We start from the raw sequence: 19571 nt of genomic DNA on the forward strand, positions 1-19571 counted from the left end.
ACCATACATGTGTTTCATACCCTTGGAAACCACAGAAAGCCTTATTCATTGCTGGGAACCACAGAATGACACAGTACCATTGTGCCCATGTCCTGCTTGCAGATTTCTCACAGGCATCTGGTTGGTCACTGAGAACAGGATACTGGACTAGATGGTCCATTGGCCTAATACGGTCATACCTTAGGTCCCAAATGCCTTGCAAGTCTAACGTTTCAGCTCCCAAACACTGAACGTTCGGTTTGGAAACGTTCTTTGAAATCCAAACAATCGATGTGGCTTACACAGCTTCTGATTAACTGCAGAAGTTTCTTGCAGCCAATCGGAAACCGCGCCTTGGTTTCTGAACGTTTTAGAAGACGAATAGACTTCCAGAACAGATTCCATTTGACTTCCAAGGTACCACTGTATTCTGCAGTATATAGGAACTGGGACTTTGGTGTGGTGGCACCTGCTGTTTGGAATTCTCCCCTGTTTAATATTAGGAGCCACGACTACAAGCCTTTTGGTGCTTCTTAAAGTCATCCCTCTTCCAACAAACTTTTTTAGTAGCAATCTGAGTCAGCCTCTGTATTTTAACTATTTTAAACTCTTTTTGTATATAGACTTTTTAAATGGTTGTAGTATGTTTTTATATATGGAATTGTTTTACATTGTTTTATGCAAGGAACTGTTTTTTTAAATTGTTGTGGGTGTTTTTACACTTTTCTCATTTCATGGTTGTAAATATTTTGTAGTTGGGTATATTTTTTTGCTGTAACCCACACTGGGACCTTGCAGTGAATAGCTGATCTCATAAAATAAATACTTAAGCATTTTTTTAGTGAAGTTGAGTACACAATATATTAATTATGTGTGTGTGGCTCCAAAGCTACAAAAAAAGCCAGGCACTTTTTGCTACACCCTTCATAATTAAAGAGTTTAAACCAGGCCATGCATCCAAGCAGGAAAAGCAAACCTCATGAACAGAAAAAAATAATGAAGTGACTAGGTGGCAAAATTTTATTGTTGTTTGTTCATGCTTTTGATTTTAGCATTTCTTCACATGAAAGCAGTTACCTAACCATAAACTTTTCAGCTGACTATATACATCTACCATCATACAGGAAACCAGTTCTTAAAACAAAAGACATGTGAGTAAGAGATAAATGTAGCCTATTAACACACACACACACAAGATTAAATACGGTAGCTGTAACTTTGTGCCTGCAACAATGAATTAGTATTAGGTAAGAGAACAGATCTGACAGTGCAATCCTGCATGTTTCCTCAGAGTCAGCAAGAAGCTCCACTGGATTCAATGGGACTACTCCCAGATAAGAGCATATAGGTTGCAGCCTGCGAGATAAACAACCCTCTAGGGTGTAACTCAATTGTTCAACCATGATTTCAATCTGGCATTTATATAAGTGTGCTATGGGCTGTATTTCACAGTTATTAAAAACAACACTTTAGTCTTAACAGTATCTAGATGAAAGATTAACCACCCTTTTCAAATGAGTTAGAGAAAATACTGTGAGAAAACTACCTTGGTTGGTTTAAAAAGAATAGTAAAGAATCAATATTTATGCCTACAGGGAAACATTTGAATAATAAGGGATCTGAAAATATGGAAAGAATTGCAATGGTCTGTATGCCATGATCCAAACTTTTGTGGGCTCAAGTGCACAGATGGAACTCCACCTCCCACCCTGCCAATTACGTACTAGAACCATTGCAATGATAGTAAACATCGAGAAAGAGCTATCTGTCCTTGTCTTGGCTAGGTGAGGGCTCCCATGTTGAAAAAAACTAAGAAAGTCAGTTTTGAATTATTTGAGTTCCTTTACAACCAACTACCATTTTGATCAGCTATTAGATCTCTTCCCCACTTACAAGTTTTCTTCTTAAGCTGGCAAGGAAGTTGGGATGGGCAAATCTCTCAATTTCAGTTTCTCATTGTTTCAGTCTTAAGTTCATTTATCCACCTTCCACATCAGTTTGCATTTTTTTTAAAAGCACTCATGAAAATTCAGCAGCATTTTAGTGCAGATTTCTACTAAGACACAATTTTGTACATTTTTGCCTAACGTACTTTTTGCAAAGCAATTTCCCCATATGTAATTCACTTTTGTACATATTGCTTCACTATTATATGCACTTAATGCATAATTTATCCTAGCATATGAATTTTTGTACACATTACTTGACTGGAGAACTGCATTGCAAAATTCAGAGAAGTGCAAATTTTGAAGCCTTGCTGTGCTTTGGTTTGCAGATACTTTTGGAAAGTGCAAACTGGCACCTTTCAATGGTAACTGAACTGAATTTCTCCCCCCATCCCTACAAGAAAGGTGTATTCATGAGGCAGCCTGAGATGACCAGGCCTGTTTTTTCTGGTCTACTGCTTTGTGCAAAACATGAAGGATTGTGCTTGCATTATTCTGGACATTGTAGTTAGTTAGATTCAGCAGCTTGTTGAAATCCTCGTCTTGCAGCGAAACCTGTCTTGTGGAATATGGAGAAAAGGCACTAGAGATATCAACATTGCCCAGTGACATTTCAGCAGTGCTACGTTCCACACCTACAGAAGAAAAGAAGAAAGGGGAGTCAAGTCCTTAGACAGATCATCTCCAAAGCTTAGCTAGTGGAATCAGAAGCCATGCCAAGAAGGGCAGCAACCCTGTATCTAAATTTCATTTTGGGGGGGGTCCTTCCTGACCCAATGGGATTGTGGTTCAAAGACTAGACTGTTGTCTTGGATGTTGGACACTTAGGCTCAGATTTTTAGATGTGAAGCTATGTGGGTGGACTTAGGCCAAATCCAACTCTCAGTTTACAACATTTAGTCTATGGGGCTAGAAAGCCATTCTGAGCTTCAAGAGGAAGGGAAAATTACAAAAGTGTCAAATCAGTAAATTAATGAATGTTTCAGAAGGAAGCATTCAGAAGATTACTGTGTAACCCTGAGTCAGGAGCATAAGCTATTTGCACTTTAGATTCCATAGAACAGGGGTAGGCAAACTAAGGCCCAGGGGCCAGATCCAGCCCAATTGCCTTCTCATTCCAGCCCATGGACAGTCCAGGAATCAGCGTGTTTTTACATGAGTAGAATGTGTCCTTTTATTTAAAATGCATCTCTGGGTTATTTGTGGGGCCTGCCTGGTGTTTTTACATGAGTAGAATTTGTGCTTTTATTTAAAATGCACCTCTGGGTTATTTGTGGGGCATCGGAATTCATTCATACTTTTTTTTCAAAATATAGTCCGGCCTCCCACAAGGTCTGAGGGATGGTGGACCGGCCCATGGCTGAAAAAGGTTGCTGACCCCTGCCATAGAACAATTCCAAACAGGAAAATAGTTCTTCTGTATGATCAGAAAATGTTCAAATAGTTTGTTATGTTTAATTGTGTGATTGATTTTATTGATTAAATACAGCTAAGGCAGAAAGGTGGAATACAGCAATAATATAGCAATTTTCATATAATTTTAATAAAATGTGGGGATGTGGAAAGCTTTTTTGGGTTGTAAATTGCTTTGAGTTATCTTGAGCAAGAGAAAGGGACTAACATATTTATTATTATTATTAGTTCTGATTGGAAAACAAATGTCTAAAATTTACACTTCTGGTGTATAATATTCCTCCCCAGTCCCAGATTATGATTTCAGTACTCATGGAGTTGCCCTACAAAAATAAATATTCCAAGCCTACCTAACTTCACCTCACTATAAAAATATGATCTAAGATCTTAATTGAGAAAAATCCACCCTAATCATTGTGCAACGATTTAAATGAAGTATCAGATTGTAAGATAAAGCATGCTAGCTAGGAAATCATTGGACTCTATCAGACTTGCTTCTGAATATGATTAAGATTGAGCTGTAAGTTCACAAACCAAAACACTTCATTAAAACCAGTAGGACTTTCTCAAAGAAAATGTGAGATTGTGTAAAATCTGTTTTGGATGAAGTACTTGATATAAATGTTATTTCTGTTATATATTGGCTGCCATTAACTCACCGGGTGCAAGATATCTTTGGAAGGTGTCATTCACTAGTGGGAAATAAATCACTGTGGGAGCATCTGGGTTGTGTGCATCTTCAAACACGTAGCACTCCTTTAGATTTTTCTTTTCTTCATCATTCAGCAAAGTGTTGGGAAATGGGATTCCTTGCTCTGTGAAGTATGTAGAGGCCCGCTCCAAAGGCTAGGGTTGCAAAATGAAGCATTTTTAGCAGGGGCCAAAGAAGAAACCAAGCATGGAGTCCTTGACGAGCAGTAATTTCATTTGAAAACATAATGTGATCATGATGGGATGCAAAACAAGATACAGAAAACTGTCCATGCTGTCAAAACAGGCATTTAATTTGTCATGAGAGGGAACCACTAGAGCCGAAAGGAAACTTTGAAATTGACTTTGAAATTCAGCAACATTGGGTTTTTTTTAAATAACTTTCTTCTAAATCTTAAACAGACTTAAGAAAAACACAATTTAACCTAAAGGCGTGCTTATTAACTTTAAAGCGCTTAAATTCAATACCAATTTGCCTCTCCTATACTTTTATACCTTTTTAATTAAAAAAAATCAAACCAATAGCATCAATAAGAATCATGAAAAATGTGAACAGTAAACATTTAAATTTTTGCAACCAAATTTAGGCTAGGAGCATATGATTTTTTTCTGAAATAAATTGCACTTTTCTTGACTACAGAAATAGCTGACTCCAACCTTGGAAAGTTGAGATCTTTTTGATAATGAATTAAAAGACCATTTTAATCCTAATGTTGTGGCAGACCTCCTTTGGTTTTGAACTATGATATTAACTGGATTGTTTAGAACTTTAATAATAATAGTTATTAATTTCTGGATATTGTTTTCAATACATACATTTGGATTATCTTTCAAAAAGATTTAATAATAGTAAAAATTAATATACCCATCTAACCTTAGCTTGTGATCCTCCAGTGTAATTGAAGTGCAGAATGACATCAACTTTCCTCTCTGGTCTCAGAAGTGGAGGGCAGCTGGTATCAAAGAAAAATGCTGTATCCACCAGTTCTAGGTGATCTGCTGAATCTCTCAACTGATTAGGGGATTCATCAAGCACAGTATCTACAAAACAAGGCATTGGCTTTCAAATGAAAAGAACCAACAAAATCCAGAAGCAATCGCCTTTCTGCTCCCCTTCAGAAAAATAATTTTATCACAAACTAGCACCAATAAGACAACAGACGTGGCAAAGAAGAACAAAACGCATTTGCTGGTCTTGCTCCACATAATAATTTTATTATTTGTACCCCACTCAACTGATGGGTTGCCCCAGCCACTCTGGGTGGCTCTGAACAGATGTAAGAACACAATCAAACATCAAAAATTAAAAACTTCCCTATACAGGGCTGCCTTCAGATGTCTTTGAACTCTATATGTTCTTCTACACTGAGCCTGTGGTATACAAGTAGTACACACACATACAGTCTGCACCCTGTATTTATGTACACATACATTTTTTACAGGTTGGAAGTTAGTGGTTGATTAGGCCCAGGAACAGTGTGCCCACAACCAGGGAGCAAGGTTGGGAAGGTGCAATAATCACAGGACAAACATCCTGTGATTTAAACAGGCCACATCCTTATTGACCCCAGATGTTAGTAGGTTTTGGCTTAGGCATTGGATGTGTATTCCAAATCATCCAACCTGTCTGCTGATTATTTGGCACAGTTAATCCTGGGTCAAGAATGACATACCAGTACATCAAATCGGGGTGATCTCTCCATGGAAAGGGGGTGCTGTGGCTCATTGGCGGCATCTGGATAGCAGCACCTCCCCCTGGACCCCTTTGATGGGGTATCCCAATTCTTTGGAGCGAGAGGGTAGACTCCCAAACCCTGCCTTCTGCCTTGACTAAAGATCCAACCCAATGCCTTATCCGCCAACAAGTTGTGACAACAGCTATGGGGCAGGCAAAAACCCCAGACAGGCCCAATTTCTCTGGAGGAAAATTCCTGTCTGGGCCTCTTTTTAAGCCTAGGGATAATAGCAGCTGGAAGACAGGGATGTGAAGACTTCCTTGTTGTATGCCCACCAAGCCATGTCTCCTGGCTTGTTCGTGATTGGCCAAAACACTGGGGCAGCCCAGACAGCCGGTGGAGGAGGAAGTGACAGTCTCCACTGGCCACTCAGGGACCAGAAGACCACCATGGATCAGCTGCAGCTCCCCACCTTGCAGTAAGCCATCCTTATTCCCAGAATCTGCACGAGTCTTGTATTGTGGCCTTCCAAACACATAAAGGTAAAGGTACCCCTGACCATTAGGTCCAGTCGCGGCCGACTCTGGGGTAGCGGTGCTCATCTCGCTTTATTGGCCGAGGGAGCCGGTGTACAACTTCTGGGTCATGTGGCCAGCATGACTAAGCCGCTTCTGGTGAACCAGAGCAGCGCACGGAAATGCCGTTTACCTTCCCGCCAGAGCGGTACCTATTTATCTACTTGCACTTTGACATGCTTTCGAACTGCTAGGTTGGCAGGAGCAGGGACCGAGCAAGGGGAGTTCACCCTGTCACGGGGATTCAAACTGCCGACCTTCTGATCGGCAAGTCCTAGGCTCTGTGGTTTAACCCACAGCACCACCCGCGTCCCTCTTCCAAACACATAGCAGTCCCTTAATGGCTCACACACATTTCAGGCCTCGTTAAAGAAACAACTTAGCATTCAGCTACGCCTGTAGAAAGCAACTTGCAACTATCACATGAAGCCTGCTAAAAATGACTTGAAGTTTACATTGTAGGTGTAGTAATAGTAATAAACATCTGGAGGCCAGTGGAGATCCAAAAGTCATACTCGACAATTTGGGATCATCCCCCTGCAGGATGCGGGGAAATAGTGTTTTCAACATAGCACAGCACGACACAGGTCACTTGCCCAGGGTCAGGCACACTCCACACAGTACTGACACAAAAGGACTCTACTCCCTTTGTGCTAGTGGTGAGAGCTGGCTTCAGTTATGTAGAGTGGTGCAGGCAGCAGCTGCTGCCATATGCAATGATGTGCCAGAGGTGAGGAACCATTCCAGAGCTGCAGATGAAAGAAAAGAGTCTTTTCACCTAGTAGGAGTAAGCGCAGTTTCCACTATCCCCTTGCCTTCCATCCTGGCCCATTCATTCTCTCTCTCAAAGCACAACAGTTGGAGCAGTGATGCAGTAATAATGACAGTAATGAATTCTCTTTGATGAGAAAAAATGTAATTGGTTTAGCCTATGCTATGCAAATTGTTTATTTCCCAAAGAAATTTATGCTATGGGTATACCTTTCCACTTAGAAAACTGTAGATCCTGTGCATACTCATTGTGCAGTTGGAACCCTTTTAAAAAATTATGGTACTTTGACACCGCTGGACGGTCTGTCAAAATATCCCGTAGAGTATTGGAAAGGCTGCCTGCTGGAGTGAACATGCGAGTCGGCATCTCGTGAGGTCTCTCTGGTAAATCAGGTACTTCATCTGAAGAACAACAAAGTTAATTAAGGTAAACAGGTACATGAAAAGGGATGAGGAACAACCTATTTTAAAAACCAGGTTCTTCGTCTAAAGAAAGATAAAATTAATTAAACTAAACAGATACATGGATAGGGATGGTGTACAATATGTTTGTTTTAAAATGATTCAGGGGAGCTAATTAAAAGGTGGGTGAATTTTAGGATCAGACCTTTACTCTTGGGGTAAATATAGATACCATTATCTATAGTCACCTTTGCCTAGTAGATAAGCAATTACTCACACACAGTGGAGAGAGTGAGTATGGCTGTACTTCCTCTGAACCACTAAATGTGCACATGGGAATAAAATTTTTCAATAGGTCTGTTGAAATATTACATCCACACATATACCAAAAATCTAATACCCATAAGACCCAAACTGCATGCTTGATTTCTAGATTTTATTTGGGCCAACATAGCCATGCTAGCTGGGATTGATGGGACATGTAGTCCAAGCCATCTGGAAGGCACCTGGATGGCAAAGTTTGCATTATATCCATGAATGGCCAGTGACCACAGAGGCGGGACAGGTGTGCAAGGTGGGTGAAAATGAAAGGCACATTCAGGCTGCCAACCATGAGTATGCTCAGACATGAGTATCTACCATTCTGGAACAAGGTAATCTTATGCACCTCCACAAAGCACTTGCATTGCAAAGTTCAGAATGAGGTATTTCCACGCAGCAAGAGGCCAGCCCCCAAACCAATCTGCATATGGTTACATCAAAAATCACATGGAGCGTGGACTATAATTTACCAATTTCAGTGATATTATCTTGGGTCCACCTGTTCCAGAAGTCCTCTGAATTGTCAGCTGCATGCCAGGCATCCAACAGATTCTTGGAAAATATGCTACTCCACATTCCTGTGAAAGAGACAAATGAAGTAGAAGCATTCTCTTCTCAAAACTTTATCCTGAACTGGAAGCTGGTCCAGCAAATTATCTACCTCAACCCTCTTATTCTGGGCCAAAACAGTGGCACAATTTAAACTAGTATACAAATGTAGTTGGTGTCCCAGATTTCAAATTACATTTCATTTGAATTTATATATATTCCTGTTGTGACTTGTTTTGGGTTTTTCCTGGCCAGGACCAGCTGGCCTGTTTACTGCTGCATTTGAAACAATCTGTGTAGTCTTCCTAACCCGGCGTCTTCCAGATATTGTGAACTATCACCAACCCCCAAAGCAGCGGTTCTCAACCTGTGGGTCCCCAGATGTTGTTGGATTACAACTCCCATCATCCCTGAGCTCTGGCCTTACTAGCTAGGGGTGATGGGAGTTGTAGTTCAACAACATCTGGGGACCCAAGGTTGAGAAAGCCTTCCCTAAGGCTACATTGATGTGATGTATGTATATGGTACATGGATATGGATCAGGATAGTACTACACAGAATGAGGAACACTAACATTTTGCAAGAAAGAAAGAAAGAAAGTTGGTAAACTGCAAGTAGTAACAACATTTAAAAAGCTCTGCTGCACCAGACTAATGGGCCATCAATGGCTGCTAGACGTAATGTCTGTAGAGAACCTCTAAATGTCATTTGCTGGTAGCAGGCATTTTTTTGGTCACAAAACGGGGTGCTGGATTAGATGGGTGTGTGATATGATCCACCATTGCTCCTCTTATGCTATGGGGTGACTGGAACTATATTTTGAAGTGTGGCTAGACTATAGATTTGTAAAAGGTCATTATGATACTGGCAGATTCATTTCTGTCCCCCTTCCATATAATCCCTAGCATGGAATTCGCCTTTTTATCATTTAAGCCAGTGTTTCCCAACCTTGGGCCTCCAGCTGTTTTTGAACTACAATTCCCATCATCCCTGACCACTGGTCTTGCTAGCTATGGATGATGGGAGTTGTAGTCCAAAAACAGCTGGAGGCCCAAGGTTGGGAAACACTGATTTAAGCATAATCTATAGAATTTAAAGTTTGCCTCCACCCCTCCATAATGCAATGAAAACAAAAGACACAGTGAGTGTGGAAATGTAACAGAAACCTGATATGCATCAGTGTTCCCCATTTTCCCCCAAGTAGTGCAGGCTGTACCCGCATTACCGAATGCATCATCGCCTACCTTCTTGTCAAGTTATGTCCTCCCTCCCACCCACCCCAGACATAAAAAGTCACCTTGCATAAAGCAGATCCTTGATTCTGGGAGCTTCTTCATCAGGTGCCCCATGAAAAACTCGCTTCCAAAATCTTCAGCACGAACGAACGCCCCATATTTCAGGAAGCCCGCCTCATATGGTGTGAACTCTACCCACTCTGCAAGGAAGCCAACATTCAACACATTTACTATACTATGGAAAGAGAATGGGAAGCTTTCTCAGTTGAAAGTAATCACACAAGGGGATTATGCTTATTTTCAGTTTTGACTAACCCAGGAATTTGTGTTCATCAAAAACGATTAGGTATTTAAATAACAACTTCTGCCCTATAGGGCCTAGGACCCTTGTACCTACGGGACCGCCTCTCCTGGTATGCCCCACAGAGGAACTTACGGTCTTCAAATAAAAACATCCTGAAGGTCCCAGGCCACAGAGAGGTTAGGCTGGCCTCAACTAGAGCCAGGGCTTTTTCGGCTGCGGCTCCAACCTGGTGGAACGCTCTGTCACAAGAGACAAGGGCCCTGCAGGACTTGACATCTTTCCGCAGGGCCTGCAAGACAGAGCTGTTCCACCAGGCCTTTGGTTAGGGCACAGCCTGACTCCCTCCTTTGGCAATCTTTACAATACTTTAGTTTATGGTTGCCAACAATTTTGATTTTAATTAATTTTTATAATGTTTTTATAATGTTGCACTATTTTAGTGTTGTTAGCCGCCCTGAACCCGGCTTCGGCTAGGGAGGGTGGGATATAAATAAAATTTATTATTATTATTATTATTATTATTATTATTATTATTATTATTATTATTATCATTATTATTATTCTGCAACTCATTTCTGCTTTTTAACACCTACAGGAAATACAAAAGATACACAAGGAAGTATTTAGAGACACAAGGAAGTGTTTTATTCAGCCCGACACATTCCAAGCCAATGTCTTCCTCGTGGGCCATACGCAGTATTTAAAAAGTATAAAACAATGTGACTGCCTTCTGTTTCCCCAACCTTATGCATTCATCAGTAGCAGCATGTGAAAGGGACAGAGCAGTAAGGGTGCCCTCCTGATTGTGGCTCTGCACATTCCAGAACGAGGAGGCTGTGAGATGAGAGGAACTCCAGGTTGGGGTGGCCCATAGCTCTCCTGCCCTCGCTGCTGCCTCCCCCTGCCTTGTCCCCAATCCCAGCAAGCAGCAGTGGCACCATGAGAAGGAAGAGGGTGTCACTGCTGCATTCTACTGCAGATACACCAGGGAGTGTATATATAGGATCACTGCCTGTCCTACAGTGCACATAGAGGACAACCGTTGAATTATGGTACATCAAGGGTTCAGTGCTATAGCAGAACGGATTTTATCACAATGTGTGTGTTGACTGGCTTACCAATCCTAGGATGTTTGTATTATCAGCTACCGTTTTACTGTGAATGGTCACTGTCAATAAAGTAATTATCACAGTCAATACTTCTCTGCATTTTTACACCCCACTCCCTAAAGTATACATGCCACATGTACTTGCCACTCAGAATAATGCTGTATACATCTGATAAAGTAAACAATGGTCCATGAAAGCTTATGCCATAATAAGTGTCTTAGCCTTCAAGGGTGCCTCAGGACAGACGGACTAACATGGCTACCCTTCCAGAAACAGTGACAATGGAAAATTCTTTTAAATCTACACAGTTGGTTAAGAAAATATGAAGATCCCTGTTGGATTGAGTCAAAGGACCACCTAATCCAGTATCCTGTTTCAACAGGTGGCCATTCTAGGTCTAATAAATGACTTGTAGGGTAAAGATAAGATGGTGTCACCAGTTATCCTTCATCACAGTCTGGAAGGATGCTAGCGCTGTATCATGTAGTGGGAACTTTGGATCCTCCAGATGTGACTGAACAACAGTTTCCATCAATTCTAGAAAACAAGGCCAATGGCCAGGTATGATGCACGCCCAGTGCTATTTTTCTAGAAAAAGAGGTGCCGGAACTCCTATGAACACCTCCCTTGTTCTCTTATAATGGCAATGGCGCCCATCAGAGAGGTGCCAGAACTGAGTTCCGGTGAGTTGTGGCTGAAAAGCGCCCACACCTGGAGGGCCAAAGGTTCCCTATACCTGGTGTGGAGGAAAGGATCAGAATAATGCTGCTGCCCATCTGCTTGAGCTCAGCTTGAGTCCTCTGTATGGTTACCAGAAGATGAATTTTCCTTTTTTGTTGGTTCTGATATGTGCATACCTGACCATGTAATTTGCCATACAATCTTAAAATATGAAAAAGGTTGGGAAAACATTACCTCTAAAATCTCTTGTGGTAACATTGTCCTTAACGTTCAAAGCCAGGTAGATTGGAAGAGGGTTCTGGCCTTGGCTCAATGCTCGTCGCTGATCTGAGAGTTTATGGTGGTTGTTCTGGGTTTTTGTAGGGAAAATAAATACACATTATATATTTGATTATCTGGGAAAAATAGGAACTTGCAAGGCTGACCCCAAACATTTTGCTGCCTCAGGAGAACAGCAAATGGTATCATCCAGCTCTCAAATCGAGGTGCACAGTACCCAAAGCTGTCTGGGTTGTTTTGAAACCTGAGGTAAAACATTCCACAAGCACCTCTCCCCCTCTCTGTCAGTAAAAATACAATAATAATAAATGAAATAGCTAACAGTTTTCTGCCTTTAAGGGGGGATTTCAATCATGATACAGGTTAAAGGCGGCAAGGCTACATGTTTCCTCCCTACACAGGAGCAACCCAAGCCATTTTGCTGCCTGAGGCAAAGGACAAGTTGGTGCATTTCCCATTTTGTGCACAAAATCTGACTAGACAGGTAATTGAATCACTAGTGATGGGTCAGGGTCACTGCACCCTAGGACAGCAAGCTAGCTAGCTTAGGGGCTGCAGGGCAGACCACACAGCAAGATTCCTATCTACTTTCCACCCCTCAGAACTTGCCGCCTGAGGCAGCTGCCTCCCTGTGAATCATGCAAGGGCTGGCCTTGTCCCTACAGGTTGCAATCACAACAAAAATCCCTCCTAAGTATTGCATATTTTTAAAGGATCCAGCATAAATTCAAAGCACAGCATGAAAAATGGCCATGAAAGGACAGTATAGAACAGCCTGTCCCAACTTGCTGCCCTTCATTTGCTCTGAGCTACTACCCCCATCATCCCTGACTTGCAGACATGCTGACTTGTGTTGATGGAAGTTGCCGTCCACAGTGTCTGGATGGCAACAGATTGGGGAAGGCTGATACAGAGGGTACCAAAGTTTGCAGCGATTTCACCTCTGTACTAGACACATATGGTTGCTTAGACTGCACTTTCCAAAGGCAACATCCTCAAAACTCCATTTTATTCCATCTATAACAGGGGAATAGGGTATAGCCTTTATTTTATTTTATTTATTTATTCTATTCTATTCTATTCTATTCTATTCTATTCTATTCTATTCTATTTGCATGAGGGCAAAGCAAGAGAAGAAGAGCAGCTGGCTCATCCAAAGGGAAAAATTTTGTTGCTGAAGTCAATGTGGGAATAGACTTTGGCTGTTGGACCAACTGCAAATTGTGTGGAGCTAAAATGATTAATAATAAAGTGAACCATCAGAAATATCCCGACTTTGTCCAGCACCTGAGAGCCAACCCTGGCATTCAGCAGCAATCAGTGGTCATCACCAGGAAACCTGAAAAGCAGCAGAGGCAAGGAGTAGTTTTTCACCCGAGCGTTTGGCAGAGCTGTAGCTATGGGGGGGGGGGACTAGCCAAGTGTGGGTGAAGCCTCCAGAGGGGCACCATTGAGGCTCCCAGTCTATGTGTGTGTGCATGCAAATGTGCATAAAGGTAAAGGGACCCCTGACCATTAGGTCCAGTCGTGACCGACTCTGGGGTTGCGGCACTCATCTCATTTTATTGGCCAAGGGAGCCGGTGTACAGCTTCTGGGTCATGTGGCCAGTATGACTAAGCCGCTTCTGGCGAACCAGAGCAGCGCACGGAAACGCCGTTTACCTTCCCGCCATAGCGGTACCTATTTATCTACTTGCACTTTGACATGCTTTCGAACTGCTAGGTTGGCAGGAGCAGGGACCGAGCAACAGGAGCTCACCCCATCACGGGGATTCGAACTGCCAACCTTCTGATCAGCAAGTCCTAGGCTCTGTGGTTTAACTCACAGTGCCACCCACGTCCCTGGACGCAAATGTGCATAGGGGGTGCCAAACTGGGACTTTGACCCGGTGAAATAAAGCCTCATTTCGCCCCTGCTTTGGGGAATGGTAAGTGAGATTTAGCAACGGTGTATTTTGATGACATTATGCATCAATTTGGCAAAGTATTGATTCTATTCTCCTCTGCCCTGAGATCTTCAGATGATACAAATAATTCTGGAGGAAGAAACAGATAATATTTCTGAAACAAACACATATAGAATACCCCATCATTCAGCATGGCTTCGATCATGAGTCCCCAAAGGTCTATGAAGGATGTCTTATATCCTGCTATGGTCCTCTGGCATAGCTCCTTATGGTAAGCTTTTAGGCTTTCCAGGGAAAAGGCACTCATTTTAGATTTGGCTGCTTGAATTCGAGCTTTCTTGATGATCTCCCCAAGATCTTTCTTTGACCATTCAGCATCTTCATACAAATCTGACATCGTCCTGGAAAAGAAAGGAAAGGAGATATGATTTGTTTTTATTCCAGACTGTATAATACAGGTTAAGTAAACAAGTAGTGTTGTGCAGAACCTTTTGCAATACATTTTTTTTTCAACCATTCACTAGTAAAGGGTGGGTGGAATTTCGAAAGAAATGGGCTCTCACTCCCGCCGCCGCCACTCTTTCTCACTTTTGTAGGCAGGTGTTATCTTTGAAAGTTAAGCATATTGTCTTTGAATGCTTGAACTGAGACAAACTTTGGAAAAACAATTCAGTCACCCTATCATCTAAAATATGCTATTTAATTTTAGTTTAGCTTAAATGTCCTTTTAAAAGAAAACACAGATCAGCAGCCCATCAACTATCAACAAATTATTTATTATTATTATTATTATTATTATTATTATTATTATTATTATTAATAATAATAATAATAATAATAATTTATACCCCACCCATCTGGCTGGGCTTCCCCAGCCACTCTGGGCGGCTTCCAAAAAAATATTAAAATACTGTAATACATCAAACATTAAAAGCTTCCCTAAACAGGGCTGCCTTCAGATGTCTACTAAAAGTCTGGTAGTTGTTGTTCTCTTTGACATCTGATGGGAGGGAATTCCACAGGGAGGGCACCACTACGAAGAAGGCCCTCTGCCTGGTTCCCTGTAACTTAGGTTCTCGCAGTGAGGGAACCGCCAGAAGGCCCTCGGCATTGGACCTCAGTGTCCGGGTAGAAAGATGGAGGTGGAGACGCTCCTTCCCACTCTTCCCGCTCAGACATGGGGGTTGGGGGAAAGAGACTATCCTGCCAACTTCTAGCATCTTGGTCTGCAATTCTATACTCATTCACCTGAGAGTAAGCCCCCTTGAACACAATGGGGCCTAATCCTGAGCAGGCATATGTAGTGTTGTATTAGACTGTTAGGAAATTTGGCTCAGCTCACTGTGTTCTTTGAAACCAATAAACTCGCTCAGCTATTGAGGGGGGGGGGATTTGCATATACTGAGAGGCACTGTTCTCATTTCTCCACTCCCAGGTAATAAATTATTAGTCCTGCCTTGTGACCTGACCAAACAACTGACTCACGGAGCAACTGAGGAAAAATTATTCTGCATAGACTCACAATACCAAGGGCATTCTGGAGTTTCACAAAAATTTAAGCACTTCCTTGCTGGTGTGGAAAGCCAAAGGAGAAACTATGTACACCTACTTAATTGTGACAGTATGCTACGAAATCAACTAATAATTGCCTCTGATTTCACTGGTAGTCAAATAATGACGCAATATAGGAAGAAGGGTTTCAGCACATGTAGCTCACACAAATCATAGTTCTCATCCCTTACCATGTTGTCCCTGATGAGCCTGTTATATACGAAACACAGTCCAAAAGCTTCAGTCTCTGGAGACCCCAAAGGGTGCCATACATAGCGGTTAATGCTCTCATTCCACCTCCTGTAGTTGTGACAGCAATCACAGGCACCTGTTGAGCGCAAGAAAATAACCAGTTTTTTATTGGTTATTATTTTATTTATTAAATTTGTGTACTGCCCTTCATCTGCAGATCTCAGGCCAGTTTCCTATGGCCACTTCCCAAGAAATATAGGATTGCAGAGTAACTTTTTTAAAACTTTTGTATAATGTTACTGTATTGATTTGCTGACACATAAACTGCCCTGGCAGCATAATGTATTCTGAAAGGCATGTTAAAACTTCATTTAATAAATAAGTCCAGGGCCTCATTAGAAGGATAAGCAGAAGGTTCTAAGATGCAGCAAGACTGGGTCACAACATTTTGTAGTAGTGAAGAAATACACAGGACTAACACCACAGAGCCAATTTCCCATCATAAAACCAGAGTCTAAAAATGCTTAAGTGCAGCACTAGATACCAAGATCTGTAGGGAGAAAATGGCACTCTTGTGATCCACTTACTTCATGGTCTTTCAGGTCTTGGTCTAAATGAAGAAGACTTTTCAGAGTAGCAGCAACCACTTTCTTCCGTTTCTGTAGGAAATTCTTTTCATCTGAGCACAGATCATATCCTAGACGCACATCAAGACTTTTCGGCCTTTTAAAAAGCAAGCCCTGAGTCCTAAGGCCAAGAGAAATTTACGCAGACAGTTTTAAAGCCTGCTACATCTGCTGGCTGCAATCTATCAAAGAAACATTTGCTTGAGTGTGCACATGTGTGTGCACAATGTTTTCCCCCCCTAACCATCAGGGTAGAATGCAGCAGTAGCAGTCTTGCCCCTACCTCATGCTGAACCATAAGCTGATTTTTATACAAACTGAATAGGTTGCTGTCAGAGGTGGCTGCTGTCCAACGGTGCTGACAACGGAAAGCAAACAGGAAGAGGAACCAGAGCCAATGACAGGCAGAACTAACCAACGCCATACCTTTAAAAGGTAAAGGTAAAGGGACCCCTGACTGTTAGGTCCAGTAGTGACCGACTCTGGGGTTGCGGTGCTCATCTCGCTTTATTGGCTGAGGGAGCCGGCATACAGATTCCGGGTCATGTGGCCAGCATGACTAAGCCACTTCTAGCGAACCAGAGCAGCGCACGGAAACGCCGTTTACCTTCTCACCAGAGTGGTACCTATTTATCTATTTGCACTTTGAGGTGCTTTCGAACTGCTAGGTTGGCAGAAGCTGGGACCGAGCAACGGGAGCTCACCCCGTCGCAAGGATTCGAACCGCCGACCTTCTGATCGGCAAGCCCTAGGCTCTGTGGTTTAACCCACAGCGCCACCCGCGTCCCCATACCATACCTTTACAACACATCAAATGTACATTTAAGGCACATGACTCCCTGCAAAGAATCCTGGGAACCATAATTTCCCCCTCACAAAGTTACAACCCCCACAGTTCCCTTAAACCACAGTTCCCAAGATTATTTGGGGGAAGTCATGTGCTTTGAGTGTGTGCTGGATGAGCCTTAAATTTATGCTGTTGCTCTACCCAGGTTACGTCTCCACCCTCTTCCCCAATGGGTTAGTTTTACAACAGCAACACGGAGACCGAGGAGGAGGAATCTGACAGCAGTGCCACCTCCTGGAGCAGGTGTGTGGTGCTGGCTGTATAAGCAAGCAGGATGTAAATAAAAAGGCAGGGAAGTGGAGGCTCAAGCTCAAGGTTTCTATGGAAAAAAGAAAGGGGAGGGAAGGCTGAGCATATGATTCCGGGGAGCAATGTTTTCTGAGCAATGCCCATAATGTGGTTTTGTTAAAATCTGACACACTTAAATGCAATGGACAGAATCCAGAAGGTAAATAAGTGTGCTTAAACGTATAGAAATCATAGTGCATAACAGCTGGATTGTGTCTCATTTGGTCCATGTAATTGCTAAGCATTTTAAGAACTGTTTCTCAAGACAGATCACCTGGACAACAAATGGTTTTAAAAAACTTGGTACCAGATTGCTTTGAAGATGCATGTATTTCTTACATTCACACATAATGGTTCTTGGTGTTAATTCACCTCAAGCCAGACATTCAAAACATCATAGGTTTGTGAGATTCCATATAGAAGCAAAGTAGTTAAGGAGTGAGGGGAAATACATGTGACTGGGGAGGCTCAGGTTTAGAAGAGGTTTTCTTACCAGTCTTTTGACTTCACGCTCAAATCAAATGTTTTGTTCTGGAAAATAATAATCAAAAATACATACATGAGGGATGAACTGAATGTTTACATTTGAATTTTGAATGTCTGGGGGAAGACCCTTCCCCCAAAAAAGAGAGTAAGGGAGGGGGCAAACATTTGGTGGGAGAGGCCAAAGCTTGGATGAACATTTGTTTTTTAAAATGTACACTTTAATGAGATGCTGAGGGATTATTACCATCTTTTGCTTAAATAGAAATACAAGGAACTGCTGGGTGGCAAACACCCCAAAAGATGCAAAAATGATCTCCCTTCATTAGTGGACAGAAGGTTCTGCAAATGCTGGGTGGAGAGATATTAAGTTCAGTTCAGCTTGAAGATATATTTTTAAGTACCAAGGGACATTTGAGTATTCATTTCTGTCTGTTCCAGAAAGTATTTAAATTCCTCTGTGGTTTTACTCCTCCCCAAAAGTAACCCAAAATACATGTACTGTAGGTGGCAATTGCCATCTTCCTGTTAACCATGCAGAATTGGACCTGCATTCCCAAAACTGTATTTTTAAGTAGATCAGAATATCAAAATAGAACAATGCATTGATACAACGGCCCAAATAATGAAAGAACCAATCGGCTCCTTATTATGAAGTTAAAAACTGGTGATGGTAATAGATAAAATATCTACTGGGTGATGAACATGAACTTGGGATAAGAGCAGTTTTATAACTACAGATCTTCATTTGTAAAGAGAGAAAGGGGAGGGGGGGAGATAAAAAGTCTGTTTTCAAATCAAGCAAATTAAATAAATATGAACTGCCTTGGTTTGAGTGATAATGAAAGTATGGATTAGTTTACACCATAATTTATGGCAGGCAGGAAATTGTGAAACTTTCTTATCCATGTGCCCTGCATTTGGTGCTGAAATGTGCCAAAAGCATTAATATAATTCATACTCTAGCTAAATATAAATCAGACAATGTGGACCACATTCATAGGAAAGCTTTACCTCAAGTGAATGACAAGAAAGAGTTAACATGGGATGGGTTTTTTTTGGTGTGAATGCACTTAATATTGTCCCATTATTTGAAAAAAGTGTTAATGCGGGGGGGGGGGGTATCCCTAGGAGTCAATAGGCAGTCTCACCGGTGGTATTGTCACTTGCTCTTTGATAGGAAGAGTGTTCAGGGGAACAGTTGCTGACTCATTCGTCTCTGAGGAGGCCTGCATATAAAATGAAATTTATCACTAGGAGAAAATCATCTAAAGCAGTTGATATTTTCTTTCAGGGGCTCCTTAATCTAAAACTAGGAACCAGCTACCATGAGGGTAAAGTGTCTCCCTGGGCACTTGAAGCAGTGGGAGAGGAAGGGGGCAGGGGGATGGTTTGCCCCAGGTGCCAGCCTGGGGGGGGGTTACATCGCCATGGACAGGCACCTCCCCCTTGGGACACTTGGGTGGGCAGGTGCCGCCCCATTGGCATGACGCTCACTCAGGCGGACGCCACCCCCTTGGGACGTTCACACAGGTAGGCACCACCCCATTGGGAAGCTCGCATGGGTGACATGCCACACACCCCGCGTGTGACGTGCCACGCCCCCACTGGCGACGTACCACACCCCCGCCATCCCAGGTACCGAAACCCCTTCCTCCGCGACTGACTTGAAGAGTTCCCAGTTACTGTACTGAAATGTCCTGGCCCACCCAAGACTGGCCATGGC

The 19571-nt window shown here is 42.3% G+C and overlaps 1 protein-coding gene across 1 annotated transcript in view; it reads right to left on the bottom strand.

The window, feature by feature from the left end:
- Positions 1-976: 976 nt before the first annotated feature.
- LOC308594851 (cytosolic phospholipase A2 epsilon-like) overlaps positions 977-19571 on the bottom strand; it is a 40084-nt gene continuing 21489 nt past the window's right edge. Inside the window, exons 9-20 of the mRNA XM_081208296.1 lie at positions 18997-19074; positions 17856-17893; positions 16189-16348; positions 15601-15737; positions 14037-14259; positions 11907-12021; positions 9641-9778; positions 8265-8372; positions 7282-7473; positions 4924-5090; positions 3998-4184; positions 977-2560 (exon numbers count right to left, since the gene is read on the bottom strand). Of these exons, the coding sequence (XP_081064422.1) occupies positions 2337-2560; positions 3998-4184; positions 4924-5090; positions 7282-7473; positions 8265-8372; positions 9641-9778; positions 11907-12021; positions 14037-14259; positions 15601-15737; positions 16189-16348; positions 17856-17893; positions 18997-19074 (1767 nt within the window). The 3' untranslated portion in view covers positions 977-2336. The remainder of the gene's footprint in view (positions 2561-3997; positions 4185-4923; positions 5091-7281; positions 7474-8264; positions 8373-9640; positions 9779-11906; positions 12022-14036; positions 14260-15600; positions 15738-16188; positions 16349-17855; positions 17894-18996; positions 19075-19571) is intronic.

The sequence above is a fragment of the Podarcis bocagei genome, assembly GCF_964188305.1.
Source record: "Podarcis bocagei genome assembly, chromosome: 1".
NCBI lineage: Eukaryota > Metazoa > Chordata > Lepidosauria > Squamata > Lacertidae > Podarcis > Podarcis bocagei.